Raw genomic sequence first — 11969 nt, forward strand, 5'->3', positions numbered from 1 at the left:
GTTCCTACAGAGCGATGGATGTTTAGGTTACTGTTCCTACAGAGTGATGGATGTTTAGGTTACTGTTCCTACAGAGCGATGGATGTTTAGGTTACTGTTCCTACAGAGTGATGGATGTTTAGGTTACTGTTCCTACAGAGCGATGGATGTTTAGGTTACTGTTCCTACAGAGTGATGGATGTTTAGGTTACTGTTCCTACAGAGCGATGGATGTTTAGGTTACTGTTCCTACAGAGCGATGGATGTTTAGGTTACTGTTCCTACAGAGTGATGGATGTTTAGGTTACTGTTCCTACAGAGCGATGGATGTTTAGGTTACTGTTCCTACAGAGCGATGGATGTTTAGGTTACTGTTCCTACAGAGCGATGGATGTTTAGGTTACTGTTCCTACAGAGCGATGGATGTTTAGGTTACTGTTCCTACAGAGCGATGGATGTTTAGGTTACTGTTCCTACAGAGCGATGGATGTTTAGGTTACTGTTCCTACAGAGCGATGGATGTTTAGGTTACTGTTCCTACAGAGCGATGGATGTTTAGGTTACTGTTCCTACAGAGTGATGGATGTTTAGGTTACTGTTCCTACAGAGTGATGGATGTTTAGGTTACTGTTCCTACAGAGTGATGGATGTTTAGGTTACTGTTCCTACAGAGTGATGGATGTTTAGGTTACTGTTCCTACAGAGTGATGGATGTTTAGGTTACTGTTCCAGGATGGATATTTAGGTTACTGTTCCTACAGAGCGATGGATGTTTAGGTTACTGTTCCTACAGAGCGATGGATGTTTAGGTTACTGTTCCTACAGAGCGATGGATGTTTAGGTTACTGTTCCTACAGAGCGATGGATGTTTAGGTTACTGTTCCTACAGAGCGATGGATGTTTAGGTTACTGTTCCTACAGAGCGATGGATGTTTAGGTTACTGTTCCTACAGAGCGATGGATGTTTAGGTTACTGTTCCTACAGAGCGATGGATGTTTAGGTTACTGTTCCTACAGAGCGATGGATGTTTAGGTTACTGTTCCTACAGAGTGATGGATGTTTAGGTTACTGTTCCTACAAAGTGATGGATGTTTAGGTTACTGTTCCTACAGAGTGATGGATGTTTAGGTTACTGTTCCTACAGAGTGATGGATGTTTAGGTTACTGTTCCTACAGAGTGATGGATGTTTAGGTTACTGTTCCTACAGAGTGATGGATGTTTAGGTTACTGTTCCTACAGAGTGATGGATGTTTAGGTTACTGTTCCTACAGAGTGATGGATGTTTAGGTTACTGTTCCTACAGAGTGATGGATGTTTAGGTTACTGTTCCTACAGAGTGATGGATGTTTAGGTTACTGTTCCTACAGAGCGATGGATGTTTAGGTTACTGTTCCTACAGAGTGATGGATGTTTAGGTTACTGTTCCTACAGAGCGATGGATGTTTAGGTTACTGTTCCTACAGAGTGATGGATGTTTAGGTTACTGTTCCTACAGAGCGATGGATGTTTAGGTTACTGTTCCTACAGAGTGATGGATGTTTAGGTTACTGTTCCTACAGAGCGATGGATGTTTAGGTTACTGTTCCTACAGAGTGATGGATGTTTAGGTTACTGTTCCTACAGAGTGATGGATGTTTAGGTTACTGTTCCTACAGAGCGATGGATGTTTAGGTTACTGTTCCTACAGAGTGATGGATGTTTAGGTTACTGTTCCTACAGAGCGATGGATGTTTAGGTTACTGTTCCTACAGAGCGATGGATGTTTAGGTTACTGTTCCTACAGAGTGATGGATGTTTAGGTTACTGTTCCTACAGAGTGATGGATGTTATGCTTATTGTTCCTACAGTGATTTAAACGTAATTGAATATAAAAAGAAATAAATGTAAAAGATGATAATCTTGAAAAACAGATGAAGTGCAGATGTGTGTATACATACTCAGGAAACTGAAATATGTCTTGCTCAATTTGTCAACCTTCCTGATTTCCCGTTGGTCCGTTTTTTTGGGGTGTGTATATTTCTGTGTAACCTCTCTGCTCAAAAGGCTTCTGATGTTAAAGCAACCCAAAACAAGAAAAGGAATTCAGGGGAAGTTGCAGCAGGTAGATAGTCATGTCAAAACACAACATAGTGACCATGAAGATCATTAACTCACACAGAGCTCGGCTCTGGAGTCTGTATACCTAAAGCCTCTGACCAGAGCCCATCTTTCACCTTATAAGTGATGTCTGCTCTTCCAAGAGAATGAAGCTCCTCGATGCCATTCCGTTGATACTGCAGAGTACAACAGCCAGACAACAGGGGAAGAGGTATGGGGAGGCAGGCTTCTGTTACAGTACGATAGAGGAATCTGACAACAGTGAGGGGTTGGCCCAACCCCACCATTGAAGCAATCCTGATTAAAGTTGTAACTGTGGGTTTGTTTCTGACCTGGTTAGTAGTGCTGAGCGATTAGTGCTTTTTGAGGTCGGTTCAGTAAAAAAAAAAAAAAAATCAGGGTTTTCAGATTGATAATTTTTTTCAAACATTGAATGGATGCTAAAATAATGATATATACTGATTTTAGAGGTCATGGAAATTCCAAAGGCCAAAATAGTGAACATTCAATTGCCAAAACCTTGAAAATATTCCATTGTCTCTGTCAGGTCCACATTGGGTTGACATCAACAGAACATTTGTAAATTACTATAAAATAAAACATTTCAGTTATGTATATTACCTAGTTTTTATTTGAGGACTTATTTTTCATTCCTTAAAGTAATATAGACCATCTAATGTTATCTATGTGCTCCCCATACTGTACTGTCTTTAGTCATCCTATTTAGCTAGCCCGCCTAAGTAACCTATGCTGCAGAGCTGTGCTGTGTACATTCCTCTCTCATGATGCGGTCTGTGTTTATCTAACATAACGTAGCAAGCGTAAAAGTTTACCCGTACAGAGATCTGTATATAATGATGAGATGTTCATGTCTCCGCCCGAACAACGGAAATCGTTGTCCCAAAGGTGGGAAGGCAGGCAACAAGCTTAGGTCCAAAATAAGCCCATAGAAACACATTGGGCTTATTTTGGACAGATTTTGGATGGATTATGATCATTGTAGTTAATTACCACGTTTCTGCGCTGAACTATGTTGAATATTTGCTTAATGAAAACTACAACTCCCTTCAGCCCAGCGTCCCACATACTGTAGTTCTTGATTTGATTTCTCTCCAGAGAAACGGCGCATTGGACTCACAAAAAGACCCCGAATGTCAGCCAATTAGTTGTTTAATAACCACTTTTTTTTTTTTTTTAACGAAACGTTGGTTAATCGCTCAGCACTAATGGTTAGAGAAGAGTGACTGACTGGAGGCTTTAGAGCCAATCACCCGAGGGAGGAGTGGTGGCTGACAAGAAAAGCGTGTGTGTGTGTGTGTGTGTGTGTGTATAAGCTGCTTGCTGCCCATTAGTCTGTAGGCTGCCGCTGCATGTCTGTTTGAGTGTGTGCGTGTGCTTAGTCTGCAGTGCGTGTGGGAGTGCTGGGTTGGTTCAGCCCCATGGTTTTACAGAGCCAGCCAGCGAAGTCCATCTCTTCTACCTCCGAGCGCTTGATAAAAGTGTGGTTCTGAAACAAACACAAGAGACATGGCTCAGTAAAGCTACATCTATGCTTCAGCTAATAATGTACTGTGACATATCTATCCTGTCTATCTCTTTAGTTATTATAACCATTAACTGAGCGGCCAACAGCGAGGGACTGGGATCCAATATGCCTCGCTTTTCTGTCAAAGGGCTAGCTTTTCTCTCGAGTCCTTTCCAGTCCAAAGGCCAACACTCACCATCAGCATCTTCAGGTCCGCCCGGTCTGCTGGGTTCTTGATGAGACTGAGGAAGCACAAGAAAGTCACTAATTTCATAAATAAATAACATGCACACAGAGACAGTGAGATCTAATGATTAAATCAAGGCATTGTATTCATAAATCATTCAGACTGAGGGGGACTCACCATCTAGTCACAAAGTCCTGGAAATCAGAGGTGAATACTCCATGGGGCAGCTTGGGGGGAGGCTGTAACAAAATCATGATCTGATTCAATAACGAGCACATTTATACACCATGCCATGGATAACAGTAGAGTTTGGTCATATTCTATTCTAGCTTCCGTTCCGTGACAATCATTTGCATTCTTCGATCTATCTATGGCAATGAGGGGGTATCCTGAGCAGTGTTTACCTCGTTGACGATGTAGTCCAGCAGCTCAAAGATGGCCATTGCAGGACCGTGGCCTGAATAACAGTAAAACATTATTGAGGTCATCAGTACAAATATGTAAATTATCTCGATCTGCGAAAGAGGCTGTGTGTGTGTGTGGGTCTGGTGTATGTTCTGACCGCTGGCAGGTCTGCCCCCGGGGGGTCTGGGTCGGGGAGAGGTGCTGCTGTGCATTTCTCCCTCGGTCCCGTCCGTGATGGGCCGGCCAAAGATGGCCTCCAGCTCTTTGGCGTCCGGAGGGGGGATGGGGTACCGACCGATGGAAAGCTCCACCAGAGACAGACCCATGCTCCACACATCAGACTGGACAGAGTAGTGGGTGCCCTGCAATCTCTCCGGCTGTTGGTTAGAGACACAGAGATAGATGGTTTACATACACACAAGCATGCAAGCACAGGCACGTGTACTCTCTCACACAAACGCAAACAGAATCAGGGGTACGCACCGACATGTAGGAACGTGTTCCCACAAAGGAGTTGGCCATGGAGTCTATTAGCTGGCCGCTCACCCCGAAGTCACACAACTTGATCTCCCCACGAGAGTTCACCAGGATATTGGAGGGCTTTACGTCTGGGGGACAGGAAGGAGGGACCGTTAGACTGGGCAGGCAAATTGCAAAAAAATACACAGGCGCAGACAAACACAGAGGAAAATGTATCTACCTATGCACTGTACGTAAATTCAAATGCATAGCATCAATGTGTACCTCTGTGCATGATCTGGTGTTTCTCTCGTAGATACGCTAACCCTCTTAGAACCTGTGAAGAAGACGTGAAAATGTTGCAGTTTTTGCCCAGTTTCAAGAGCACACTTGGAATTGTCAAATATTATATCTATCCTTTGGGAAACAATAGACATGCATTACTATCTTCATATGTAGCTAGCTATGGTTTGTTGTAGGGGTGTGCTGACATGGCCATACTCGTATTCCTAATTGTATTCGTAAGTTGCCAGTTGGATCGGATGATACTCGTGATTGGAAAAAACAGAAGTGTTTTAATTTGCCTAAATAGATGTTGGCAAAATACCTCCCTGCACATTCTCACTGCAAAAAAAGCTGCCGATTAGGAGCAGCGCGCGGAGGGGTGTGTGTCTGTTTCCTCAATTTGAAGCGGGCAGCCAAGTTAGCTGTCATTCAGTCAGAATGCGCATCAGCATTTCATATTTTTTCTCTACCCTTGACCCACTTGTTAGACATTTTGCAAATTGATATCTTGACAGCAAACGTCCTCGCCATGTAATTTATCATAGTAGCAGGCAGCAACAATCTAACTGATCAGACTGAAAACATGGAGGAAAACTGATCGGGTGAAATTATGAAGCGAGTGAACAGAGAAATATAGCTTCACTCTATCCAATCAGAGCAGCAGGGTCAACATAAAGCCTGCCCTTCTCTTTACATTTACATTATAGTCATTTAGCAGACGCTCTTATCCAGAGCGACTTACAGTTAGTGAGTGCATTCATTATTTTTTAAATATATTTTTTTTCATACTGGCCCCCCGTGGGAAACGAACCCACAACCCTGGCGTTGCAAACGCCATGCTCTACCAACTGAGCTACATCCCTGCCGGCCATTCCCTCCCCTACCCTGGACAACGCTGGGCCAATTGTGCGCCGTCGCATGGGTCTCCCGGTCGCGGCCGGCTACGACAGACATGCAAACTAGCCAGTTGAGTTATTTAGACCATGTAGAACCTTGCACGACTGACTGACATGAGAAATATGCTGGCACCCGAAAATGACTTTTTCCCCACCATCACGGATAATAACAAAAAAATACTCTGATCATAATCACATCCAGAAAATTGCCCATATCTGTTATGATACTTGTTTTGTCTGACTACTTGGTACACCCCTAGTTTGTTGATACTCACAGCGATGCTGACTTTCCCCAGGATCTCCTCAGGGATCCTCCTGGCCTCCTTCAGCACCTGGTCCAGAGAGCCCCCGTCCTGCAGGGAGAGAGGAGAGCCACCTCACACAAACACTTCACAGTAGAACAAGGTCAGAGTCTACCTGCATTGCAACCTCACTATCTCAATCCCCAAAATGATTTAACTTGCTCTTGAAAGACACCCTCTCTCACCCCACTCCATCCCCCCATTCTCTCCCCCTTCCTTTACCATGTGTTCCATGCAGATGCTGATCTCTCCGTCGCTGTAGAAGGACCCGTAGAAACTAACGATGTAGGGAGAATTACACTCATGTAGCAACTGAGGGAGACATAGAGAGCGAGGTTTATAAACACATAAGGAATTCTCATGTTTAAGAATTTATTTGGTTTAAACATTATATTATTAAGTTGTTGATAATGTTAAGTTAAATAACAAAAGCGGCACCTGTAGCTCTCTGATGATCTGGTTCCTGATGGCTGGCTTGATCTCCAGATGGATCAGCTAAGGAGAGAGGATGAATGCAATACATACACACCAAAAATCAATACGTTTTTGTCTCATCACTAATTGCTGGTTTTGCTGGTTCAAAATGGACGTCTTAATTGTTTTGTTAGCATTACAGAAATATGTGCCTAGTCTTTTGTTGTGAACAATTGTTAATACTGGATCACATCAAAGGCAATACAATCAATAAAAACACTGTATAATTGATCATTTTTTAACCCCCCCCCCAAAAAAAAAAAAATAACATACCCCTGGCACACACAATATACACATAATAAACAAAACCATACAAATCAAATAACAATAAACAAATATTACAATAAAATAACATATTATATTGTCACATACACTGGATAGGTGCAGCGAAATGTTTTGTTTTACAGAGTCAGCCATAGTCATAAGGCGCCCCTGGAGCCTTGCTCAAGGGCACATCGACAGATTTAACATCAATCGGCTAACACCCACCTGATCCTTCCTGATCTAAAAAATGGGTCATGAGGTTGCTTTCAGACTGGCAACAGCATTCACACCGCTCACCTTTCTGGCCATGACTAGGCCTGAGGGTTTGTGGCACACCTTGTTGACCACGCCTCCGTTGCCGACACCCAACTCACAAATGCGGTGGAAGTCATCGTCTTTCAGCTCGCCCACCTTAGCCTTCTGGGTAAGGAAATTCTCCAGGCGCTTCTTCTGCTGCTCGTCCAGATCCAACTCCTCCAACTTCTTCTGTAGGGCCTCTAGGTTAGCGCTGAGAGCGAAGGAGGAGGGAGAATTCTCACATTAGCTCATGGTTTTAAGATTTAAAGTAAAGGTTGACTTGAATTTCAGTTTAACTGTAGCCAGCTGGCTAAGGAGTTACACTTACTCAGAGGCAGCTGCGATGGTCGTGGAGGTGGACAATACTCCCTCACCGCCGGTGGGTGTGATGTTAAGGCGCACCGGTCTTTTTTTGGGTGCCATGTTTTGTTTTAGAGAATAACTTGCTAGATACCAGCGTTGAGTCTCTTGATCACAACTTGCTTTGTCGCTAGAAGAGTAACTGAATGCAGTTGGCAGATCCAAAAAGCCCCAGGCCTGCCTAGTTAATTAGCTCTCAAACTAGCCTGTGTATCTATCGAATCAACAGGGGTGACAATGAGGTGGCTAGTTAGCCAAGCTAACCTGTCTGTAGTCTGGTCTAAAACACCTAGTTAGAACTAACGTTAGATGGCTGGATAAGCTAGCTATGACTAGTTAGTTATTGGCAGTCACAGGAGGCAATAGCTAACGTTAGCAATAAACTGGCTAGCAAGCTAACATTATGGTAACAAATAATTAGCTAGTAAGACACGTATGTTTTAATATAATTATGTTAAATGAATCACGTTACCTCCAAGTTGGGGTAAAGAATGAATCAACACAGCTAGCTACACAAGCAAAGGTTGGACCACAGCCATCACCACATTTCATACCAATGGTAATGCCTTTACCTAGGTATAGTTTCTAGCTATTCAAGCTAACTACCCCCACTGTAGTCCTTGCGTGCTGCTCCGCTATCGTCTTCGCCAAACCCGTCTAGGCCTAGCAGAACGTTCAGAAGGAGCGGACCGTCGGGGCCAAGAAGTTATTCGTGTCCTGAGATGTGGACCATAGACTGTACACAACGTCCCAGCATAAGAGTGGGGGTCGCGGCTAAATTTGGCCCTCTTCGCGGTAGCATCAGATGCTGTTTGGTCCAGGAAGACGCTATCAAAGAAAGTCTCGCGAGAGAACTTGTCTTTACCGAAGTTATGGCACACCTTTCCACCTGGTGATATGCAATTATTTTATATAGATGACTGATAGGGGGCGCTGTGTTGAAGTCACGGTGCCTCCATCTTGGCATCCCCCACCATTGAAAAAAATATTTAGGAAGCTATAGAACTGAATGTATTAATGTCTAAATTAGTTTTTTGCCCCATTTATTCAATTAGACACCTTAATGCATACGTTTAAATTATGCGAGGTGAACATACATATACAAAATAAAAAAATATATAAACATGTTTCCTTAAAGTATAATTTTGAGATTAATGTTACTGTCCCCACTACAACAAAAAATACTTAAATACATATAATTTTGTCCTTTAAACATTTAATTCAAATACTGTAGAATTCCATTCATTCCCATGATTAGATTAGATGAGTTTTAGTCACATGAACAGGGACGCAGACGTAATTGCAGGGTACAGTGAAATTCTTAAGCTCCGAGCTCCAACAGTGTAGGTCAAAAAGGGAAGTGAATGAAACAATAATAATAATAATATATACATATTTACAACTGTAACAATTATAAATGTCCATTGGGGGGTGAGGGCAGGGTAAATGTCAGTTGAGGGAGCAGCGGGGACCCTTCAGTGACAGGCCACATTTCTATGGTTAAACTAATTTCTTCAGCCTCCCGAGGTTGAAGAGTTGCTGTCGTGCCTTCTTCACCACAGCGTCCGTGTGTTTTTGACCATTTCAGCTCCTCTGAGATGTGTACAGTCGTGGTCAAATTTTTTGAGAATGACACAAATACTCATTTTCACAAAGTCTGCTGCCTCAGTTTTGATGATGGCAATTTGCATATACTCCAGAATGTCATGAAGAGTGATCAGATTAATTGCAATTAATTGCAAAGTCCCTCTTTGCCATGAAAATTAACTTAATCCCCCAAAAACATTTCCACTGCATTTCAGCCCTGCCACAAAAGGACCAGCTGCCATCATGTCAGTGATTCTTTCGTTAACACAGGTGATAGTGTTGATGAGGACAAGGCTGGAGATCACTCGAGGACAAGGCTGGAGATCACTCTGTCATGCTGATTGAGTTAGAATAACAGACTGGAAGCTTTAAAAGGAGGGTGGTGCTTGAAATCATTGTTCTTCATCTGTTAACCATGGTTACCTGCAAGGAAACACGTGCCGTCATCATTGCTTTGCACAAAAAGATCTTCACAGGCAAGGATATTGTTGCTAGTAAGATTGCACCTAAATCAACCATTTATCGGATCATCAAGAACTTAAAGGAGAGAGGTTCAATTGTTGTGAAGAAGGCGTCAGGGCGCCCAAGAAAGTCCAGCAAGCGCCAGGACCGTCTCCTAAAGTTGATTCAGCTGTGGGATCGGGGCACCACCAGTGCAGAGCTTGCTCAGGAATGGCAGCAGGCAGGTGCGAGTGCATCTGCACGCACAGTGAGGCGAAGACTTTTGGAGGATGGCCTGGTGTCAAGAAGGGCAGCAAATAAGCCACTTCTCTCCAGGAAAAACATCAGGGACAGACTGATATTCTGCAAAAGGTACAGGGATTGGACTGCTAAGGACTGGGGTAAAGTCATTTTCTCTCTTTGAATCCCCTTTCCGATTGTTTGGGGCATCCGGAAAACACCTTGTCCGGAGAAGAAAAGGTGAACGCTACCATCAGTCCTGTGTCATGCCAACAGTAAAGCATCCTGAGACCATTCATGTGTGGGGTTGCTTCTCAGCCAAGGGAGTGGGCTCACTCACAATTTTGCCTAAGAACACAGCCATGAATAAAGAATGGTACCAACACATCCTCCGAGAGCAACTTCTGCCAACCATCCAAGAACAGTTTGGTGACGACCAATGCGTTTTCCAGCATGATGGAGCACCTTGCCATAAGGCAAAAGTGATAACTAAGCGGCTCGGGGAACAAAACATTGACATTTTGGGTCCATGGCCAGGAAACTCCCCAGACCTTAATCCCATTGAGAACTTGTGGTCGAACCTCAAGAGGTGGGTGGACAAACAAAACCCCACAAATTCTGACAAACTCCAAGCATTGATTATGCAAGAATGGGCTTCCATCAGTCAGGATGTGGCCCAGAAGTTAATTGACAGCATGCCAGGGCAGATTGCAGAGGTCTTGAAAAAGAAGGGTCGACACTGCAAATATTGACTCTTTGCATAAACTTAATGTAATTGTCAATAAAAGCCTTTGACACTTATGGAATGCTTGTAATTATACTTCAGTATACCATAGTAACATCTGACAAAAATATCTCATAACACTGAAGCAGCGAACTTTGTGAAGACCAATACTTGTATCATTCTCAAAACTTTTGACCACGACTGTACACCGAGCAACTTTATCTTTTTGACCAACTCCACGGCGGCCCTGTTGATGAGGTTGGGGGCGTGCCCAGCCTGGTACCTCCTGACATCCACAATCAGCTCCTTTGTTTTGCTGACTTTGAGGGAGAGGTTGTTTACCTGGCACCATGCCATCAGAGTGCCTACCTCCTCTCTGTAGGCCGTCTCGTCATTGTTGGTAATCAGACCTACTATTGTCATGTCGTCAGCGAACTTGATAATGGAGTTGGAACTGTGTGAGGCCAAGCAGTCATGGATATACAGGGAGTACAGGAGGGGACTGAGGACGCACCCTTGTGGGGCCTCCGTGTTGAGAATCAGTGTTGGGGAGGTAATGTTGCCAACCTTCACCACCTGGGGACGGCCTGTCAGGAAGTCCAGGACCCAGTTGCATATGGAGGAGTTCAGTCCCAGGGCCGTGAGCTTTGTGGTGAGCTTAGAGGGCACTATGGTATTGAAGGCTAAGCTGTAGTCAACGAAAATTATCCTCACATATGCATTCCTTTTGTCCAGGTTGGTAAGGGGAATGTGCAGTGCAATGGCGATTGCGTCGTCTGTGGATCTGTCGAGCGGTAGGCGAAATGGAGAGGGTTGAGCGTGTCGGGGAGGGAGGAGGTGATGTGACTGATCTTTGACTAGCCTCTCGAAGCACTTCATGATGACAGAAGTGAGTGCTACGGGTCGGTAGTCATTCAGTTCAGTTACTTTCCCTTTCTTGGGCATGGGGATGATAGTGAACATCTTAAATCAGGTAGGGATAGCGGCCTGAGCTAGAGAGAGATTGAAAATGTCCGAAAACACAACAGCTAGCTGGTTTGCACATGCTCTGAGGGCGTGGTTGGGGATGTCGTCTGGGCCGGCAGCCTTGCGAGAGTTAACACGCTTGCATGGCTTGCATACATCCTCTGTGGAGACCGTAAGCCCTTAGCACTTGTTGTCCTCAGGGGCTCTCCTCGGCAGCTCAGAGTCATTATGCTCGAAGCATGAGAAAAAGGTGTTTAGCTCTTCCGGTAGGGTGGCGTTGGTGTCCGTGACATGACTGGCTTTCTTTTTGTAATCAGTGGTTGTTAGAAGCCCCTGCCACATACGCCTCGTGTCCGACCTGCTGAATTGCTCCTCCACTTTGTTCTGCCATCTTGATCGATCTTCGTAGGCCGTATTTGTACTGTTTAACCAGGACTGCTCCTACTGGTTGCCAATATGGCCGACCGGTGGCTTCAAAA

The 11969-nt window shown here is 44.2% G+C and overlaps 1 protein-coding gene across 1 annotated transcript; it reads right to left on the reverse strand.

Moving 5' to 3' along the window:
* Nucleotides 1-3079: 3079 nt before the first annotated feature.
* map2k2b (mitogen-activated protein kinase kinase 2b) lies at nucleotides 3080-8376 on the reverse strand. Its single transcript, XM_041842647.2, has 12 exons — nucleotides 7501-8376; nucleotides 7173-7383; nucleotides 6576-6632; nucleotides 6360-6449; nucleotides 6111-6188; nucleotides 4940-4991; nucleotides 4679-4803; nucleotides 4353-4572; nucleotides 4195-4247; nucleotides 3968-4029; nucleotides 3800-3845; nucleotides 3080-3585 (listed from the first exon to the last, which is right to left on the reverse strand). The coding sequence occupies exons 1-12, from the start codon at nucleotides 7593-7595 to the stop codon at nucleotides 3475-3477; spliced, it is 1200 nt and encodes a 399-aa protein (XP_041698581.1). The 5' UTR covers nucleotides 7596-8376; the 3' UTR covers nucleotides 3080-3474.
* Nucleotides 8377-11969: the final 3593 nt, after the last annotated feature.

The sequence above is a fragment of the Coregonus clupeaformis genome, chromosome 21 (genome assembly GCF_020615455.1).
Source record: "Coregonus clupeaformis isolate EN_2021a chromosome 21, ASM2061545v1, whole genome shotgun sequence".
Classification (NCBI taxonomy): Eukaryota; Metazoa; Chordata; class Actinopteri; order Salmoniformes; family Salmonidae; genus Coregonus; species Coregonus clupeaformis.